The following is a 16,620-nucleotide window of genomic DNA, read 5'->3' as shown; positions in this document are numbered from 1 at the left end:
AAGATCCGATGACAATTGGACAAGTCCCGTGTGGTCGTCCGGCAGCTCTTTCTCGCCGTCCGTCCGTCCGCGGGTCAGGGTCAAAGTTCCCTCCAATTTTTCACATGTCTGGGCATACAGATAACTCTCCTGAGCACACCAGTGTGAGCAACATCATCATAATTGATCGCATATAATAAACCGTACGAGCACAACGTGGCACGTACTGACTCGCATGGGGCGCACTTAAAAGTCTATCATTTTCCCCAAAATGGACGGAGTGCCATTAGCCTTTTGTATTCCGTGGCCGACGTCAGGTGAACCCAGGTGCAAAATGGGATCGTCCTGGACTACCACTCGTCACGCAGGAATAGTTTTGGTCGTCCAACAATTGTCAGGCAAGTTGAAAGGTCACGGAAGCGGAAGATCAACACAGGCAGGGAAAGCGTCCCCTTGTGGCAATTCAAAAGAGCGAATGAGGAGGCGAAAGTCAGTCAGTCAGTCAGTCGCTCTTTGCTCGCTCGCTTTTTGCTCGCTCTTTGCTCGCTAGGAAAATGCTCGCCGTCGTGTTTTTGCTGCTGCTGAGCCGCCGCGGATGTTCGCCGGCGGACGCGCCGGATTTCGCGGCTCACTTCGGCTCCAAGACCCGTTACGAGGACTCGGCCGCCCACCGGAGGATGCTACTGCTGTCGCCGCCGCCGCCGCCGCCGGAGCTCCTCGACGACCGAAGCTGCTCGCCGATGCACCTGACCGCCGTCGTCCGTCACGGTAGCCGCTACCCGACCGCCAAGAACATCCGCACCATCCGGAAGCTCAGTGACTTGATGGCGTCGAGCCGAGGGGCTGGACCGGAGGGCGACGGTGACCTGGACGCCGCTCGCTGGCGGGACGTCCTGCGCCGCTGGGACATGTGGTACACCGACGACATGGACGGTCAGTTTTGCGAAAGCACGACTCGTCATCTCGTCCGCTCACCCAAAACGACCGCGAGAGAGACGTCCCGCCGTTCGCGTGCTCTCGTGGTGTCCCTTTCGCTCGCGAACGCCCCTTTTTAAGACGGAAGGCTGCCAAAGGTTCATTTGACGCTCACTAGATCCCGTTTTCACGCAGGTCAGCTGGCGGCCAAAGGACGAGAGGACCTGCGGAACCTGGCGTCCCGTCTGGCCGAAGCCTTCCCCACCCTGCTGGGGGAGGAGTCGCTGCGCGGCGGCGGTGGCGGCTTGCGCGTGCTGACCAGCTCCAAGCGCCGATGCGTCGCCAGCGCCGAGGCCTTCCAGGAAGGACTCCACCGACGGGCCAACGTCACACGTAAATAGTTCATCCGTCGGCCCTCGCGAGAGGAGGTTCGCTCGACCGCCACGCGTTTGCTTTGCTTTCTCCGCGACGGACGGACGTCAGCGGTCAGCTACCGCCAGCGCGTGGACGACGGCCTCCTGCGCTTCTTCGACCACTGCCGCGGTTACGTGGAGCGCGTGGAGAAGAACAGCACGGCGTTGCGGGAGGTGCACAAGTTCAAAGACGGGCCGGAGATGGCGGCGCTGACCCGGAAAGCGGCCAGCAAACTGGGTCTCCCCGACGGCGTTTTGACGCCGGGTGAGGGCGGCGCGTGCACCGGTCGCCGAGTGGACCGGCCGCCGAGTGGACCGGCCGCCGAGTGGACCGGCCGCCGAGTGGACCGGCCGCCGAGTGGACCGGCCGCCGAGTGGACCGGCCGCCGAGTGGACCGGCCGCCCAGCTGACTGACTCTCCTCGCCCTAGATCTGCTGGAGGCCGCCTTCTATCTGTGCTCCTACGAGCTGGCCGTCAAGTCGCTGCACTCGCCCTGGTGCTTCCTCTTTGACCGCGACGACGCCAAGGTAACGCGGCGTCCGCACGCAGCGCGCCTCCCGGGGGCCGTCGGTGCGTCTTACAGGCGGCGTCTCCCGCAGGTTCTGGAGTACAAGTGCGACCTGAAGCTCTTCTGGAAGCGGGCGCACGGGCACGCCATCAACCTGCTGGCCAGCTGCCCGCTCTTCCATCACATTTTCCGCACGCTGGACAAGGCGGGACGGCCGCGAAGGTGAGCGGTCCGGCGGGCCACTGGGCCAGCGGGCCAGCGACGGGCGTCGTATTTAACCAATGGGCGCAGGTCGACGGAGCCGGCGCCGGAGCCCGCCTCCATCCTGGTGGGCCACGCCGAGACGCTCCTGCCGCTGCTGGGTCTGCTGGGCCTCTACAAGGACGAGACCCCGCCCACTGCCGACAACTTCCGCTTGCAGCAGGGTGAGAAGGCGGGCCGGGGCGGGCTGGGCCGGGCCGGGCACGCTCTCCGGGAGGCCCCCAAAAAAGGAGGCCCCCAAAAAAGGACGCCTCCTCTCTCACCCAGGCCGGCAATTCCGCTCCAGCCTGCTGGTGCCGTACGCCGCCAACGTGGTTCTGGTCCTGCTGGACTGCGCGCGAGGCCCCCGCCTGCGGCTGCTGGTCAACGAGACTCCCGTTCGATTCCCCGGCCTGCCGGACGAGGACGCGCCTCTCTACCGCGACGTGCGCGCCGCCTACCGCCACCTGCTGGACGGCTGCGACTTCCGCGAGGCGTGCGAGGGCGGTGGCCGTCCGCCCAACACGGAGCTCTGATCCCCCTCCTGGCAGAGAGAACATTTCCTTCTGTAGGGCCGGGGGTGCCTACACCCGGTCTTCTCCAGCTACGCCGGTGTCGGCGCCATCCCATTTCTTTCTCGGGCTCCCGATTCCGGGTGGCGTTTTTTCAGCCGAAGCCGAGACCGTAACCGATACGAAAACTCATTTTTTAAGACTAAATTACCGGCAGCGTGTGCTCTCGGGGTGGGCGATTGCAAAGTAGATCTCGAAGGGTGCGTAGCGTGCGCCCATAGATGGTTTTAGCGTGGTATTGCCGCGACACCGGTTTAAGAGCGTCGACGTCGCTCGAGGCGCTCCGGTGAGCCGACGCCGTTTGTCTGTTTTGACGAGGAAACGGCTGAGTGGTGGACTAAACACTAAAGCCAGAGAGAGGCTTTGGGGCGCCGTCGGGCGCCTGAGCACCACATTAGCCGTGGAGGCCTGCCTTCAAACCCACTGGGCGGGCCGAGGCGTTCGTCGAATGGACTCGGAGCTTCGGCGGACACTCAAAGGGGGAACGATCTGTTTTTTTCTCGTGCGTCAAAGTGTGCTCGAAAGAATGCCTCTCTGCTCGTTTGAAATAAATCCTCCATTTGGCTCGACTTTGCTGGAGAACTTTTTTCCCCAATCCCAGGGGACTTTTTTGGTCGGCCAACCTTTTGAGAAGGACGAGGCGCGGCCGTAGCCTCGAGCTCCGGAGAACCCTCCCTCCCTCCCTCCCTCTTAAAAACTCTCCCTCCCTCCCTCTTAAAAACTTTCTCTCCCTCCCTCCCTCTTAAAAACTTTCCCTCCCTCCCTCTCGCGCCCGCCTCTCGCTTGACAGCGCTAGCAATAGCATAGCGCTAGCTAGCGTCACTTTCTTGACGCTACTTTCTTGACAGCGCTAGCAATAACAGGAGGCTAGCTCGCGTCTTCGCCCGCCCGCTCGCTCGCCTTCCCCGCAGTGGTTCCTCGTCTGCTTCCCCGAGAAGACAATGGCGACGTCGCGAGCGCCGGACGCGTGTCGGGTCCTGGTGGTGGGAGCCGGCCTGACTGGCAGTTTGTGCGCCTGCCTGCTCAGGAGGACCTTCGGGGACAAAGTTGACCTCGTCGTGTGGGACAAAGCTCGCGGAGCCGGTCAGTCGCGTCGACGCTGCTGCCGCCACACAGTCGCTCGCCACTGCCTGCCACTCTTGTCACCCGACTTGAACTTTTACCATTCCCCACGCAACCTTCTGTTTGTTGCCTTTTGCTTTGGAGCATCCATTCATTCTTTTTCTCGACCGCTTTATCCTCACTAGAGTCGCGGGGTGCTGGACTTATCCCAGCTGACTTCGGGCCAGAGGCGGGGGACACCCTGAATCGGTGGCCAGCCGATCACAGGGCGCAAGCGGGCGGACAGCCATTCGCGCTCGAACCCATACCTAGGGGCAATTTAGAGTGTCCAATCAGCATAACATGCATGTTTTTGGAATGTGGGAGGGAAACGGAGTACCCGGAGAAAACCCACGCGGGCCCGGGGAGAACACGCAAGCTCCACACCGGCGGACCGGCCTGAATTTGAACCCGGAGCCGCCAGGCCGACGTGCTAACCACTCAAGCCGCCGGGCCGCCTGTTTTGGAGCACTTGCGGGGATTTAGGCCGACTCTCCGATCATCCGGGGTCTCGTTCCCAATCGGGCCATTCGAGGAAAAGTCTGCAGTCACAACAATGAGCCCAAGAGTTTTAAGAACCAACGTGCTCCTTCCTTCAAAGTCTGGATTCTTCTTTTGACCATGGCCAGGGAGTTCAAAAAGTTGCGACGGTGACGAGAGTGGCCGGCCACCGGCCGAGCCAGGCGCGGGTGCGGCGCAGCTTTTTGACCGTGCGCTCGACAGGCGGAAGGATGTCCACGTTCCGTCCCCCCGACCCTTCGTCCCACTCGGCCGACTTGGGCGCTCAGTACGTGACGGCCACCCGCGAGTACGCTCGCGCGCACCGCAGGTGTGGACCGGGGCCAGGTTTGTCGCCGATCGAACCGTTGGCGTCACCGTTGGTTCGGAGTGGACGTCTGTCCGCAGTTTCTACTCGGAGTTACTGGCGGCGGGGGTCCTGCGGCCCTTGGACTGCGCGGTGGAAGGTTTGCGGCCCAAAGAGGGCAGCGAGAACTACGTGGCGCCGATGGGCATGGGTGGCGTGGTCAAGCACTTCCTGGGCCAGTCAGGTGAGCCGGCCGTTGGGCCCCGCTCCCGCCCCTTTCCCGTCCGCCCGGCCTTTGCCACCCGACCTTTCCCTCTCCTCAGGTGCCCGCGTCTTCCTGGAGCATCACGTCAGCGGCGTTTACCGCGACGGTCCGTCCTGGCAAGTGCGCAGGAAGGAAGGCGGCGGCCAAAGCTTCGACGCGCTCCTCCTGACCATCCCCGTACCCCAAATTCTGCAGCTCCAAGGCGACCTGAAGGACGGTGAGAGTCCCCTTTCTCCCTTGCCGCCCCGACCGGGACCCGCTTGCGCATGCGCCAATTTGCTTTTGAGCGTGCAGTAAGTCATTCATCGGAAGGAAAAAAAGCAAACCTAGATGTACCGTTGGGGGGGGGGGAAGCCCACGCCTGGACCGTATCGGCCAATAGCAAAGAGCCGAGGATCGGCATCGGCACCAAAAGTGCTATGGAGATAGAGATCAATGGTTACTCTCCCAAAGTACTCTCGGTGATTTATTTTCCTCCAAGGGTCCCTCCTGAAATTGTGCAAAATTGTGCGATGCCAACGGCAACGAGGAATATGCTCCCCTCTCGCGGGCAGCCTGGTGACGGTGACGTGCGTTTTGTCAGTTCTGTCCGACCAGCAGAGGGAGTTGTTGGGAGGCGTGTCGTACTCGTCTCGTTTCGCGCTGGCGCTCTTCTTTGCGCCCGGGACGGACCTGGGCCTTCCGTGGGCCGTGCGCTACTTCAACAACTACAACGAGGACAAGGACGATGGCGACGGCGAGCCCAAAGTCATTTGCTACGCCGCAGTGGAGCCTCGCAAACGCAGCACCGGTGAGTCGCCGCCGGCGAGGAGCCCCGCCCCGCCGTGACTTGGGTTTTGGCTGCAGAGGTGGAGGCGGGCCTCGGGCCGACCTTGGTGGTCCACACCGGTGCCCCTTTCGGCCTGCGCCACCTGGAGAGCGACGCCGAGCTGGTGCGGCCCGTCGTCCTGCGAGAACTGCACCGCCTCCTGCCCGAGCTGCCTCAGCCCGTCGCCGTCAAGTGTCACAAGTGGCGCTACTCGCAGGTGCCTCGCTCGCTCGCTCGCTCGCTCGCTCCAGACCATTTTGAGGACGCCAGCCCGCCGAACGCCCATGGTGCGCCTTGTCTTTAGGTGGCGAGCCCGGTGGCCGGGCACCCGGGTCACATGACGCTGTCTCAGCGCCCTCCGTTGGTGCTGGCGGGGGACGCCTTCACGCACTCCAACTTTGACGGCTGCGTGGAGTCGGCGCTCAGCGCGCTGGCCGCCCTCGGGGACCTCGCCTGACGGGACGCAGACGACTTTGTCTCGGCCGAACATCCTTCTCCGGCTGTGTTTGGAAAGCCAAAGTCAATTCCAATGCCTTAGGCTAAGGCCAGCCTAGCCGACGCAGCCAACACCATTACGGGGAGATGGGCCCAACCAAGCCACTCCTGATATTGAGACCCTCTCAAAATACGACTTTTTCAAATGATTGGAAGGCACCGATTGGCCGCCACTGACAGATTTGGACGTCCAATCCAATAGGACTGGGAGCGACCAACGCATCCAGTCTGTTGCCAACACCGATTGGACACCCATCCTAATAATGACATAAGCAGTCAAGGACAGATCCTCTATTTTTGTCTAAAGTGAGCCCCGCCCTGCTGGTACAGCCCTAAGAAATTGTCCGTTAACAAATAGCACGCAATATTCTCTTTCTACAGTTGGTTTCTCAAGCGGCGTAGACACGGACACGCGCGCATATTTGCCCGCCCAGTGGTTTGATTTACAGCGGCCGAAAAGCACCGCGGTATTGGGACGCAATAGACATTCGCGAGGACATGACAGCCATGTCCACACCTAGCATGGCTTTTAAAAAAATGTTGATTCTTTTGCCCCCTCTGTCGAGAAAATAAAGGTCTTTCTCCCCGATTTAAACGTTCTTCTCTTCGGGGATCCCGTTCGGTTAGGATGGCGTCTTATTGTGGTGGCCAGGTTGAACTTTTGTTTTCATTCGATAAAGCTAGCTGGCTAGATCAGCTTGCCTTTGGTCATCTTCTCCTAAGAGAAGAAACGAGGACTTGGGATATCGTTACCGCTGCTAACGAGCGAGCGAGCCGCTCGACGGCGTCACTCCATTCCCTCTGTCCAACTGGCATGACGCCATTGCGCGCTACACCCCCTGGCCCGCAGAGGGCGCCCGAGGTCGTATCTTGGCAATTGTGCGCCAAGAAGAAAAAGCGGCTGCCGACTTCTTCCGCCGCAGTGCAGTCGAGATAAATATCCAGGGGCACATCTGCACCGTGGAACGCGTGAGCTCAAACGACCGTTGCGCCGGGCCTCGTTTCGGTTTGTCGCCGCGCGAACCAACGGGGTTTGGCCTCCCTTTTTCCCCTTTGGGGAGAGCGGAAGGTCAAGCCAAGGCTAATGCTAGTGCTAACGCTCGCGATCCGAGCGGACCCGTGCTTTCGTTTTGGGGGAGCAAACGAGGGGGTTAGGTGGGGGGGTGTCAAATGACTGCGAAGATCGATAGACACGTAAACGGACGCTCATTTGTGACGTCATCAACCAAACGATAGCGGAATCCTCGTTTACTGAAAGTCACCTTCTGACGTGAGGCGAATTTGACAGGCCAAGGCGAGTACTACCAGATTGTTTCAGTTTCCTCCCACAGCCGCGGGAAGAACGTACTCGAGATCGAAACATTGCCCAAGGAAAGACAGTCCGAGCGAACGAGGGCGCTGTCGAATCCACGCCCTCTGACTCGTGTATTCGACAGATCGAGAAACGCGCGAGATTTAAAAAATGTGACTGGCAAACAAAGTGTTTTGAGCCAATCCAGAGGTCCAATTAGACTCGATTTAAAAGCAAAACTCGCAAGCTCTTGGTAGGACGTCTCGGAAGAAATTTCCCCAAGGCGGCGACTTGACGGACGGACTCGCAGGGTCCCGTTACCCCATCTGCGCCGCACCGCCCGCCTCGGGATGGTTCTGAGGGAGCTTCCGACGGAGCACGCGGCGCGCTCCTTGGGCAGGAACGAGGTGCTGGGGCTCCTGTTCCGCCTCACCGTCTTCGGAGCCGTCACCTACTTCACCGTCAAGTGGATGGTGGATGCCGTGGACCCCACGCGCAAGCAGAAGGTGGAGGCGCAGAAACAGGTCGGCGGATTGCGCCTTTGCCCCTAGAGCGCGCCTGCCCGCCGCCGCGCTCTGCCGTCACGCTCTGACCCTCTCGCTTTGCCGCAGGCTGAGAAGCTCATGCGGCGGATCGGCGTCAAAGACGTTAAGCTGTCCGAGTACGAGATGAGCATCGCCGCGCACCTGGTGGACCCTCTGGCCATGCAGGTGGGCGGACGGGACGTCGGCGGCGGGGAGGAGGAGGAGGCGCCGTCTTCTCGCCGAGCGCCACCGCACGCTTTGCTCACCGGGCCCTTTTTCCGTTCAGATGTCGTGGCGCGACATCGGCGGGCTGGACGACGTCATCGCGGAGCTCCAGGAGACGGTCATCATGCCGGTCCAAAAGCGCCACCTCTTCCAATCGTCCAAACTGCTGCAGCCCCCCAAAGGTAGGCGGGGCGCAGATGCCGGGCCGCTCACGGGACGGTTTGACGTCGGGCCCCTCACGGGACGGCCCGACGTCGGGCCCCTCACGGGACGGCCCGACGTCGGGCCCCTCACGGGACGGCCTGACGCCGGGCCGCCTCCCTCCCTCGTCAGGGGTGCTGCTGTACGGGCCGCCGGGCTGCGGGAAAACGCTGATCGCCAAAGCCACGGCCAAGGAGGCGGGCTTCCGCTTCATCAACCTGCAACCAAGCACCTTGACGGACAAGTGGTACGGCGAGTCGCAGAAGCTGGCCGCCGCCGTCTTTTCTCTGGCCGTCAAGCTGCAGCCCGCCGTGGTCTTCATCGACGAGATCGGTGAGGGAATGACGCTCGGCCGAACCCCCGGGCGGTGCTGATGCTCCGCTCTGTGCTCCGCCCTGCGCCCCGCCCTGCGCCCCGCCCTGCGCCCCGCCCTGCGCCCCGCCCTGCGCCCCGCCCCCAGACTCCTTCTTGAGGAATCGCTCCAGCTCGGACCACGAGGCCACGGCCATGATGAAGGCGCAGTTCATGAGCCTGTGGGACGGCCTGGACACGGACCACCGCTGTCAGGTGAGGCGGCATGGTTTGGTACGTAGTGGTCAGCCCCTTGCGTAACTGCCGTTCGCTACGGCCAGGTCATCGTCATGGGCGCCACCAACCGACCGCAAGACCTGGACTCGGCCATCTTGAGGAGGATGCCCGCCAGGTTCCACATTAAGCAGCCGGTGGGCGCTTGGTCGCTCGTCGCTCGTCGCTCGGTCACTCGGTCACTCGCTCTTTCCTTTCCTAAGCCTTTTGTCTTTGGCAGAGTTTGCACCAGCGTCAGCAAATTCTGAAACTCATCCTGGAAAACGAGAATGTGAGCCAGCGTAGCGGCCTCCTCCTCCTCCTCCTTTCCTTCCTTTCCCTTCCCTTCCACTCCTTTTGGCTTCCCGCAGGTGGAGCGGTCGGTGGAGCTTTCGGAGCTGGCCCGGGAAACGGAAGGCTTTTCGGGGAGCGACCTTCGGGAGATGTGCCGCGACGGCGCCCTCTCCAGCGTCCGGGACTTTGTTCGCAGCGAAGGCGGCGGGTCAGTGCCCCGTAGCCCCTTTTGGCCTCCCGCTTGTTGAAACAAACAAACCAAAAAAAGAGATACTTTTCGTCTAAACGAGCGCTCGCACGCTAAGTACCGGCCGTCCTTCCGTCTGGCGGCGTTAAACGCGCTGGCCTCCTTTGCCCCTCAGGGCGGGCCAGGATTCCATCCGTCCCATCGGCGCTTCCGACCTTCGGCGGGCTGCGGCCAAGATGAAGAAGTCCAAGGCGGCGGGGGGGCACGGCGTTCTATCGCACGCCGCTCTGGACTGAGGACCCCCCCACCCCCGGTTACTCTCTTGGGCTTTTCCCGCAAGGACAGCAGCTATTTTTGCCCTTTGCTGTTAATAAAGTAAACATGTGAAAGAGCAACTTTGGCTTCCTTTTTTTGTCATGCGTCGTCCGCGTGATGACTATTTGCTGAGCTTTGACTTTTTGAAGAGAAGGGGGAAATGAGCAGTCGAACGGACTTTGCCTGCCGAGCCAACACGTTATCACGTATTGACGACCGCCAATACCCCCACCGGTTGGTCGAATTGTGAAGTGGGGGCGGGGCGAGGCGGTGGTAGGTCGGGGCCGCCACGAGCCGAAGAGGGCGCTCTTTCAGAGGAAGCAGAACGTCGAGGTCGAGATTAGAGCCGACCGAAGTGGGTGACGAGAAAACACGAGCGAGCGAGCGCACACTGGCGAAAAGGCCATTCGTGTAAACGCCCGTCGCCGAGCAGCCACTACAGTGACGTCACGCCACCGAAGGACCCAACGAGCTCAGCTTTTCCGGTGAGTGATTTGTTTGAAAGTCGACCGAGCTGACTCCCCACGGGGAACAAAGCGCTGGCGAATGACGCGTTTTCTATGTGTGTGTGTGTGTGTGTGTGTGTGTGCGTGCGCGTGCGCGTACAGGCGATGCAGTGGACAGTTTTGGTCGCGCTGTGGTGCGGAACGGCGGCCCTGGACCGGCCCCGCGAGGGACCTCGCTCATTTGGGGACGACGCCACTTTGGACCCGGAAGTCCACATGAACATTGTGAGCATCTGAACCGCAGCCGCCTTGGTGGCTAAGGAGGGAAAGACCAGACCAGAAAGCTAAAACGACGCGGCCTTGCGCCCGTAGAGCGAGCTCATCCGACGTTGGGGCTACCCGGCCGAGGAGCACCAGGTGGCCACGGAGGACGGCTACATCCTGACGCTGAACCGGATCCCAGCGGCGGCGAGGCCCTCCGGACACGGTAAGCACCGCCGACCGCCGAGCGCTTTTCCGTCCCGTCCCGACGACGGGTTTTCCCTCCCTCCCCGTCACGCCGGACGGGCCCGGGCCGGTGGCGCAGGCCCCGCCGGTGCCGTCTTCTTGCAGCACGGCCTACTGGCGGCCGGCAGCAACTGGGTGACCAACCCGCCGGCGTCGGGCCTGGGCTTCGCGTTGGCCGACGCCGGCTACGACGTGTGGTTGGGCAACAGTCGCGGCAACACCTGGTCGCGGAAGCACCGCACCCTCACGCCCCAACAAGAAGAATTCTGGAGCTTCAGGTGAAAACCCGGCCGACCGAGCGACCGACCGAGCACCGAACCGGCGACCGACCTACGTACGACCGACCCGTGACTGACCCAGCGGTACGCCACTGCGCGCAGCCACGACGAAATGGCCCTTTTGGACCTTCCTGCCGTGGTGGACTATGTCCTGAAAGCCACGGGACAAGACGGCATATTTTACATCGGACACTCGCAGGGGACCACCATCGGTAAAGGCGCCGTCTCCGCCCGTCGAACGCGAGGACGAGCGCTGAGCGGCCTTTCCCCAGGTTTCATGGCCTTCTCCAAGCTCCCCCGATTGGCCGCCAAGATCAAGCTGTTTGTGGCCTTGGCGCCGGTGGCCACCGTTTCCTTCGCCAGCAGCCCCATGAGCAAGCTGTCCATCCTGCCCGAGTTCCTGCTTTGGGTAGGTCGCCCGCCGCCGCCGCCGACCCGCTTCAAAGGGGGAAAAACCGTTTTGCCGCCGATAGGAAAGGGCGTGGACTTTGACGGACGGGAAAGCTCCCCGAACGGAAATGCTCCCGTAAATAACCGCGCCTTTCCCGCCCGGTCTTGCAGGACCTGTTTGGGAGGCGGGACTTCCTGCCTCAGAGTCACATGATCGAGTGGTTCGCCGAGCACGTGTGCGCCAAACGACTGCTGGACCTTCTGTGCGGAAACATTTTCTTTGTCCTGTGTGGCTTCGACGAACTAAACCTCAACATGGTGTGTGGCCTGGCCTGGCCTGGCCCCCCTTTTGCGGGGCCTCCGTTTTTCCCCCGCCCGCCGCTTATCCGACGTCCGCTTTCAGTCGCGCACGGCCGTCTACACCTCGCACTGTCCCGCCGGGACGTCCGTCCAGAACATGCTTCACTGGGCGCAGGTAAGCGCCCGCTCGGGCTCCGGCCATCCGCCTCGGTCCTCACCGCCCGCTTTGGGCCGGCCCCTTCCCAGGCGGTCGCCGGAGACGGCCTGTCGGCATTCGATTTCGGGACGGCGGGGAACATGAAGCGTTATAACCAGGTGAGCGAGCGAGCGAGTGAGTGAGTCGGAGGAGACGGCCGACGTAACCGCCGGCGACTTCCCCCGCAGACGACGCCCCCGCGGTACCGGGTGGGAGACGTGCGGGTGCCCACGGCCATCTTCTCGGGGGGCCGTGATACGCTGGCCGATCCCAAAGACATGGCGCTGCTCCTCACGCAGGTCCGAGGGCCCCGACGCCCGTGGCTGACGCCCGTGACTGACGTGCTTCTCTCCCTTTACAGTTGCCCAACGTGGTCTACCGCCAAGACATCCCCCACTGGGACCACCTGGACTTCATCTGGGGCCTGGACGCCCCCCAGCTCATGTTTCCCGCCATCCTCAAGCTGCTGCGACAATACGGCTGACTGGCGCCGACGGCGCGGGCCCAGGTGGGAAGCGCCAAGTCGCCGGCCGCTCGTCCGGTTAGTGTCGTAGCGCCGCTAGGGCTCGGCCAAGAAGGCTAAACCGATACGGGAATCCAATCCAAATAGTAGCACTCCTTTCTCCTCCTATTGTAATGCAGCGGTGGGCCAAACGGTCGCGATGGGCCACCGCTGTGGCTGGAAGTTTTTGTTCCAAGCTAACCCAGCACAGACGCAGACACAGACACTTGACGCCAACAGGGGTTGTGCTGAAACAAGAAGCACCCGACTCCAATCCACTAACTCCACTTGTACCATAGCAAATTTGCGGAAAGGAAAGGTTTTCTCTTTAGGGATGTGAACCAAAGGCAGCACCCACTGCGGCCCACGGTGGAATAGTTTGCCCACCCGTTCTAATGTTTCGTGACATTACACCGTACACGCACAACTAACCCGAAATCTGCGCACGACATTGGGACATGTCGTTATATATTACAACCGTGACGTGAATCTGCAAATGTTACCACTAGTTTGTCTGTAGGACTTTATTGTCATCATCCCGATTGCTTTGCTTTTTTTGTTTTGCCCTAATACCCGCGATGCCCCAAAGTGTCGCCAGCCTTCCCCAACCCACATTTCATCCCATTAAAAGCATTTCAAGAGGAAACGGATGCGTAGTCTTTTTTTGACGATGCTACGGCCAGCGCAACTTTCCCAGAAAACGTTCGGCAGCCACGGCCGGGCCAATCAGCTGTCCAAACGGACGCTCACTGGGTCTTCCTCAGCAGCCGCACCACTTTGGTGAACTTTAGCCTCACGGCGACCTCCAGCGGCGACTCGCCGTCCTGAGAGCGAGAAAAGACCGGCGGGGGGGTTTTAGGGCCACCGCCTCCCGGAACCGGCGTCTCCCGGCGTACTCACGTGGTTCCTGACGTGAGGGTCGGCGTCTCGGAGGAGCAGCGGGGGAACCAAATGGTCACGTTTCCTCAGACATGCGTAGTGAAGAGCCGTGTTGCCTTTCTGCTCACACCAAAGGAGACGGTGAGCGGCCCGCCGGGCGGGTGCAGGCTCGTCGCGGCCGACGGGCGGACGGACGTTCGGCGCGGCGAGCGTACGTCATCGGCCGCGTCCACGTCCACTTCGCTGTCCAGCACCAGCTCCATCAGGGCCCGGTTACGCCGCCGCTTCTGCAACTGCACGCACGCACAGGCATCCCGGTCACGCCGCGGCCTCGGCCCACGAGCGCCGCGGCCGCCGCACGTGCCAGGAGGAAGTATCCCAGGAGGAGGATGGGCATCAGGATCAGGACGATCAGGTGGTCCAGGAGAGAAAAGTTCTGCTTGGCCACGTAGTGCAGGCAGGTGCGCCGCTTCTGAAAACCAGCGAGCCCAGTGAGTGAGCCGGCGAGGGCGAAGGCCGCCCTAGGGAGGGAGGGTTCGGCCGCCTGGTCGCCTGGTCTGACCTTGTTGCGCGCGCGCACATCGGCCCCGCGCTCCATCAGGAAGGCTGCCGCGTGCAGGTGGCCCCGGCGACAGGCGGCGATGAGGGGCGTGTCCCCGGTGACCTCGTCCCGCGCGTCCACGCAGCGGGGATCGCGGGCCGCCAGTGAAGAGAGGCCCTGAACGTCGCCGCCGTGCGCCAAGCGACAGGCCGGCTGCGCCAAACAGCCAGGCGCCGGAGAGCCACAAAACCAGTTGGGTCACTTTCGTCCCAAATTAACTTGATGGACCAGTTCGACACACGCACGCACACGCACGCACGCACGCACACCCGCGCTCGCTCGTTGACAGCAAGCACGCATACAAGAGATTGAGATATATACTACTACTACTACGGTGTGTATATCGGCGTTCATCCTCATATAAATTGGCCTTTTTGGCTTTTGGCGAACACATCCGGCGATGCTACTGCCATTCTCGTCGCTTGTTTCCTCATTATCTGGATGGAAGTTGTCGCGTGTGTGTGTGTGCTGTGTGTGAAGACGCACAAGAGGGAGGACAAAGGGCGCCCCAAGTTGTTCCCGAGCGCCAAACGAGCCCGAGAAACCTTTCTTACCTGGGAATACACCTTGCCCATGATGTCTGACGGACGTAGGCGGTTAAGCACGAGCCGGCACTGACACTTCCTGCGCTTTCAAAATAAAAGCCTTCCCATATCCATGGGCCCCTCGCAAAAGAGCACACGAACGCCTACAATTGTTCGATGAGCTTATTTCGACGAACACACACATATACACACACGAAGACACACACACACACACACACACACACACACACACACACACACGAAGACACACACGAGCACACGAAGACACACGAACACACGCACACACAACTCAATTGCTAGCTCGGCTTCCTCGAATACGACACGGAAACAAAACAAAACAACTTCCGGGTCTGGAGCGAGCTGCCTTTCGCGCTTGTGTCGTCACAACTTTCCACTCTGACTCCCGAAAACTAAACTAACTTTTGACCGAGTGGAAGTAAGAACTATCAAGTTCTACTACTGTGGCGGCGTCGCCATGAACGCGGACGTGCACGCGCAGCTGTCCGCCGTCATGGAGGCTCTCGTGCGCGCCGCCGTGGCCGAGCTGACCAAGCAGCCGAGTGGCGGCGACGACGACGACGACGACGACGACGACCTCCTCCTCCCTCCGCGGCCGGCCGACGAGCCGGGGGAGAGCCGCGACGAGCCGGTGAGTTGGTCGCCCATTGACTCAAGGGCTGGTCTCCGGCGCCGAGACGTGTCCCTCCGTTAGCGCTAGCTAGCCACGTAGCGATGACCCGCGGAGGAAGTGGTCTTCAACTTTTAGGGCACTCTTACATCGCTGTCAACCTCGGCCATTTGCTCCCTCCCACCCACAGCGGCCCTCGAGGACCGCTTTGGTCCTTTTGGCCGTTTCTTGAGCAATTGAAGTGCAAAGCTGACGTTTGAAAGACGCAACGAGTGAGTGGCAAGACGCTGTCTGTCCCAGGTGTCCTTTGCCGCCGTTTTGGAGAGGCTGGCCAACGAGGCCTTGGAGAAGATCATCGTCATCGTGGACCGGGTCCGGCCCGAGAAGCCGGGCGACGGCGTCCTCGACGTGGGTACGTGGCGAAACCGCCCCAACACTGCCGCCGCATTACGTCCCGCCGAGCTGACGTGCCGTCCGCGCCGGGTCCGCAGAGGCGGAACACTCGTACGGCGTCCCCGCCGTCGGTCGGGACGGCCGATCGTTCGCCTCGATGAGGTCGTTTGTGCCGTCGCGGAACCGGGAGGAGACGCCGTCGCGGAACCAAGAGGAGACGCCCTCGACACCGGCTACCGCCGAGAGTGAGAAGCGCGTGAGCGGCTATTAACACCCCTCGCCGCCCCTCCGAAAAATGACGTTTTGGTTTGTTTGGGCTTCTCGCCAGGCTCGGGAGAGCCGTCGGAGAAACCCTTCGCCTGCGAGCTGTGCGGCCGGCGCTTCACCCTTCGACACAACCTGCGGCGCCACGCCCGAGGCCACGCGGGCGACAAGCCCTTCCGCTGCGGCGACTGCGGGAAAGGCTTCACCCGCGCGCTGACGCTGCGGACGCACGGGCTGATCCACACGGGCCAGCGCGAACGGTGCCCCAAACGCTTCGGGCGCGGCGTCAACCTGAAGAAGCACCCGCGCGTTCACGGCGGCGCGCGTCCCTTCGCCTGCGAGGTCTGCGGGAAGACCTTCGGCCAGGCGGCCAACCTGAAGATCCACGGCCGCGTGCACACGGGCGAGCGACCGTACGCCTGCCGGCAGTGCGGCAAGACTTTCAGCCAGCGCGGCAGCCTGACGGCGCACGGGCGCACGCACTCGTCCCGGCGCGACTTTGCCTGCGCGTCCTGCCCCAAGCGCTTCAACAATGCCAACAGCCTGAAGCTGCACGGCCGCGTTCACACGGGCGAGCGGCCCTACGCCTGCGACGTCTGCGGCAAGACCTTCAGCCAGGGCAGCCACCTGCGCACGCACAAGAGCCACCTGCACGCCGGCGGCAAGCGCTTCATCTGCGACAAGTGCGGCAAGCGCTACGCCGACGCGCGCAACCTCAAGTCGCACAAGTGCGGCTACGCCTGAGTCCGGCCCGGCCCTGCCCTGCCCTGCCCGAAATGACAAAGGGCAATACTTGACCGTGGGATCGGAACCTCGCGATTGTTAACCGTTGGATTCCTACCAATTGTTGTAGGTTTGCTTCTTTCATGCACACACTTTTTAAAAGGTACCGGATGAAAAATAAAACGAACGCTTGCTTCACTGTCTCAGGAGCAGACTTGAAGGGCCTCTATCATTGATGAGGGTGTACTTTGCAACGGCGCTAATC

The 16,620-nt window shown here is 61.8% G+C and overlaps 6 protein-coding genes across 8 annotated transcripts; 5 read left to right on the top strand and 1 right to left on the bottom strand.

The window, feature by feature from the left end:
• Positions 1 to 348: 348 nt before the first annotated feature.
• minpp1b (multiple inositol-polyphosphate phosphatase 1b) lies at positions 349 to 3,197 on the top strand. Its single transcript, XM_077626409.1, has 7 exons — positions 349 to 912; positions 1,090 to 1,287; positions 1,378 to 1,572; positions 1,738 to 1,835; positions 1,908 to 2,038; positions 2,108 to 2,241; positions 2,345 to 3,197. The coding sequence occupies exons 1-7, from the start codon at positions 534 to 536 to the stop codon at positions 2,590 to 2,592; spliced, it is 1,383 nt and encodes a 460-aa protein (XP_077482535.1). The 5' UTR covers positions 349 to 533; the 3' UTR covers positions 2,593 to 3,197.
• Positions 3,198 to 3,367: 170 nt separating this feature from the next.
• rnls (renalase, FAD-dependent amine oxidase) lies at positions 3,368 to 6,691 on the top strand. Its single transcript, XM_077626434.1, has 7 exons — positions 3,368 to 3,711; positions 4,453 to 4,558; positions 4,636 to 4,778; positions 4,858 to 5,016; positions 5,383 to 5,589; positions 5,646 to 5,824; positions 5,912 to 6,691. Exons 1-7 carry the CDS (start codon positions 3,570 to 3,572, stop codon positions 6,062 to 6,064), a joined length of 1,089 nt encoding a protein of 362 aa, XP_077482560.1. The 5' UTR covers positions 3,368 to 3,569; the 3' UTR covers positions 6,065 to 6,691.
• A 273-nt stretch (positions 6,692 to 6,964) lies between these two features.
• atad1b (ATPase family AAA domain containing 1b) lies at positions 6,965 to 9,783 on the top strand. Of its 2 annotated transcripts, XM_077626506.1 has the most exons (9): positions 6,967 to 7,917; positions 8,005 to 8,103; positions 8,204 to 8,324; positions 8,476 to 8,676; positions 8,804 to 8,910; positions 8,976 to 9,065; positions 9,149 to 9,199; positions 9,279 to 9,409; positions 9,564 to 9,783. In XM_077626506.1, exons 1-9 carry the CDS (start codon positions 7,744 to 7,746, stop codon positions 9,682 to 9,684), a joined length of 1,095 nt encoding a protein of 364 aa, XP_077482632.1. In that variant the 5' UTR covers positions 6,967 to 7,743; the 3' UTR covers positions 9,685 to 9,783. The 2 variants fall into 2 exon arrangements, with proteins under 2 accessions (XP_077482631.1, XP_077482632.1); XM_077626505.1 differs by having other exon boundaries at positions 6,965 to 7,917; positions 9,149 to 9,409.
• A 224-nt stretch (positions 9,784 to 10,007) lies between these two features.
• On the top strand, positions 10,008 to 12,968 carry lipf (lipase, gastric). 2 transcript variants are annotated; one of them, XR_013306072.1, is made up of 12 exons: positions 10,008 to 10,188; positions 10,312 to 10,434; positions 10,522 to 10,636; positions 10,736 to 10,934; positions 11,037 to 11,146; positions 11,207 to 11,343; positions 11,496 to 11,642; positions 11,728 to 11,799; positions 11,871 to 11,939; positions 12,009 to 12,119; positions 12,182 to 12,361; positions 12,463 to 12,968. XR_013306072.1 is itself a non-coding variant. In XM_077625441.1 (11 exons), the coding sequence occupies exons 2-11, from the start codon at positions 10,315 to 10,317 to the stop codon at positions 12,302 to 12,304; spliced, it is 1,203 nt and encodes a 400-aa protein (XP_077481567.1). In that variant the 5' UTR covers positions 10,008 to 10,188; positions 10,312 to 10,314; the 3' UTR covers positions 12,305 to 12,968. The 2 variants fall into 2 exon arrangements, 1 of the variants encoding a protein (XP_077481567.1); XM_077625441.1 differs by having other exon boundaries at positions 12,182 to 12,968.
• Positions 12,831 to 15,039, bottom strand: ankrd22 (ankyrin repeat domain 22). The gene is made up of 6 exons (XM_077625443.1): positions 14,357 to 15,039; positions 13,764 to 13,955; positions 13,566 to 13,673; positions 13,417 to 13,494; positions 13,223 to 13,321; positions 12,831 to 13,146 (listed from the first exon to the last, which is right to left on the bottom strand). Exons 1-6 carry the CDS (start codon positions 14,375 to 14,377, stop codon positions 13,069 to 13,071), a joined length of 576 nt encoding a protein of 191 aa, XP_077481569.1. The 5' UTR covers positions 14,378 to 15,039; the 3' UTR covers positions 12,831 to 13,068.
• LOC144092553 (uncharacterized) lies at positions 14,337 to 16,575 on the top strand. The gene is made up of 4 exons (XM_077625442.1): positions 14,337 to 14,996; positions 15,276 to 15,387; positions 15,467 to 15,613; positions 15,697 to 16,575. Exons 1-4 carry the CDS (start codon positions 14,823 to 14,825, stop codon positions 16,374 to 16,376), a joined length of 1,113 nt encoding a protein of 370 aa, XP_077481568.1. The 5' UTR covers positions 14,337 to 14,822; the 3' UTR covers positions 16,377 to 16,575.
• Positions 16,576 to 16,620: the final 45 nt, after the last annotated feature.

The sequence above is a fragment of the Stigmatopora argus genome, chromosome 18 (genome assembly GCF_051989625.1).
Source record: "Stigmatopora argus isolate UIUO_Sarg chromosome 18, RoL_Sarg_1.0, whole genome shotgun sequence".
Taxonomy (NCBI): domain Eukaryota; kingdom Metazoa; phylum Chordata; class Actinopteri; order Syngnathiformes; family Syngnathidae; genus Stigmatopora; species Stigmatopora argus.
The sequence above is the reverse complement of the archived record's forward strand: the minus strand, read 5'-3'. Positions and strand labels throughout refer to the sequence as shown.

What these genes read in the sequence shown, in the direction of transcription:
- minpp1b (XM_077626409.1), top strand. Translation starts at nt 534, where the DNA reads ATGCTCGCCGTCGTGTTTTTGCTGCTGCTGAGCCGCCGCGGATGTTCG. An exon ending in GTACACCGACGACATGGACG is followed by an intron (nt 913 to 1,089) that starts GTCAGTTTTGCG and finishes GTTTTCACGCAG; the next exon opens with GTCAGCTGGCGGCCAAAGGA. An exon ending in TTGACCGCGACGACGCCAAG is followed by an intron (nt 1,836 to 1,907) that starts GTAACGCGGCGT and finishes CGTCTCCCGCAG; the next exon opens with GTTCTGGAGTACAAGTGCGA.
- rnls (XM_077626434.1), top strand. Translation starts at nt 3,570, where the DNA reads ATGGCGACGTCGCGAGCGCCGGACGCGTGTCGGGTCCTGGTGGTGGGA. An exon ending in TACGCTCGCGCGCACCGCAG is followed by an intron (nt 4,559 to 4,635) that starts GTGTGGACCGGG and finishes GTCTGTCCGCAG; the next exon opens with TTTCTACTCGGAGTTACTGG. An exon ending in GCACTTCCTGGGCCAGTCAG is followed by an intron (nt 4,779 to 4,857) that starts GTGAGCCGGCCG and finishes CCCTCTCCTCAG; the next exon opens with GTGCCCGCGTCTTCCTGGAG.
- atad1b (XM_077626505.1), top strand. Translation starts at nt 7,744, where the DNA reads ATGGTTCTGAGGGAGCTTCCGACGGAGCACGCGGCGCGCTCCTTGGGC. An exon ending in GGTCTTCATCGACGAGATCG is followed by an intron (nt 8,677 to 8,803) that starts GTGAGGGAATGA and finishes CCCCGCCCCCAG; the next exon opens with ACTCCTTCTTGAGGAATCGC. An exon ending in GGTTCCACATTAAGCAGCCG is followed by an intron (nt 9,066 to 9,148) that starts GTGGGCGCTTGG and finishes TGTCTTTGGCAG; the next exon opens with AGTTTGCACCAGCGTCAGCA.
- lipf (XM_077625441.1), top strand. Translation starts at nt 10,315, where the DNA reads ATGCAGTGGACAGTTTTGGTCGCGCTGTGGTGCGGAACGGCGGCCCTG. An exon ending in ACGAACTAAACCTCAACATG is followed by an intron (nt 11,643 to 11,727) that starts GTGTGTGGCCTG and finishes GTCCGCTTTCAG; the next exon opens with TCGCGCACGGCCGTCTACAC. An exon ending in ACATGCTTCACTGGGCGCAG is followed by an intron (nt 11,800 to 11,870) that starts GTAAGCGCCCGC and finishes GCCCCTTCCCAG; the next exon opens with GCGGTCGCCGGAGACGGCCT.
- ankrd22 (XM_077625443.1), bottom strand. Translation starts at nt 14,377, where the DNA reads ATGGGCAAGGTGTATTCCCAG. An exon ending in TCCTGGGATACTTCCTCCTG is followed by an intron (nt 13,495 to 13,565) that starts GCACGTGCGGCG and finishes GCGTGCGTGCAG; the next exon opens with TTGCAGAAGCGGCGGCGTAA. An exon ending in ACCCTCACGTCAGGAACCAC is followed by an intron (nt 13,147 to 13,222) that starts GTGAGTACGCCG and finishes TCTCGCTCTCAG; the next exon opens with GACGGCGAGTCGCCGCTGGA.
- LOC144092553 (XM_077625442.1), top strand. Translation starts at nt 14,823, where the DNA reads ATGAACGCGGACGTGCACGCGCAGCTGTCCGCCGTCATGGAGGCTCTC. An exon ending in GGGAGAGCCGCGACGAGCCG is followed by an intron (nt 14,997 to 15,275) that starts GTGAGTTGGTCG and finishes TGTCTGTCCCAG; the next exon opens with GTGTCCTTTGCCGCCGTTTT. An exon ending in GACACCGGCTACCGCCGAGA is followed by an intron (nt 15,614 to 15,696) that starts GTGAGAAGCGCG and finishes GCTTCTCGCCAG; the next exon opens with GCTCGGGAGAGCCGTCGGAG.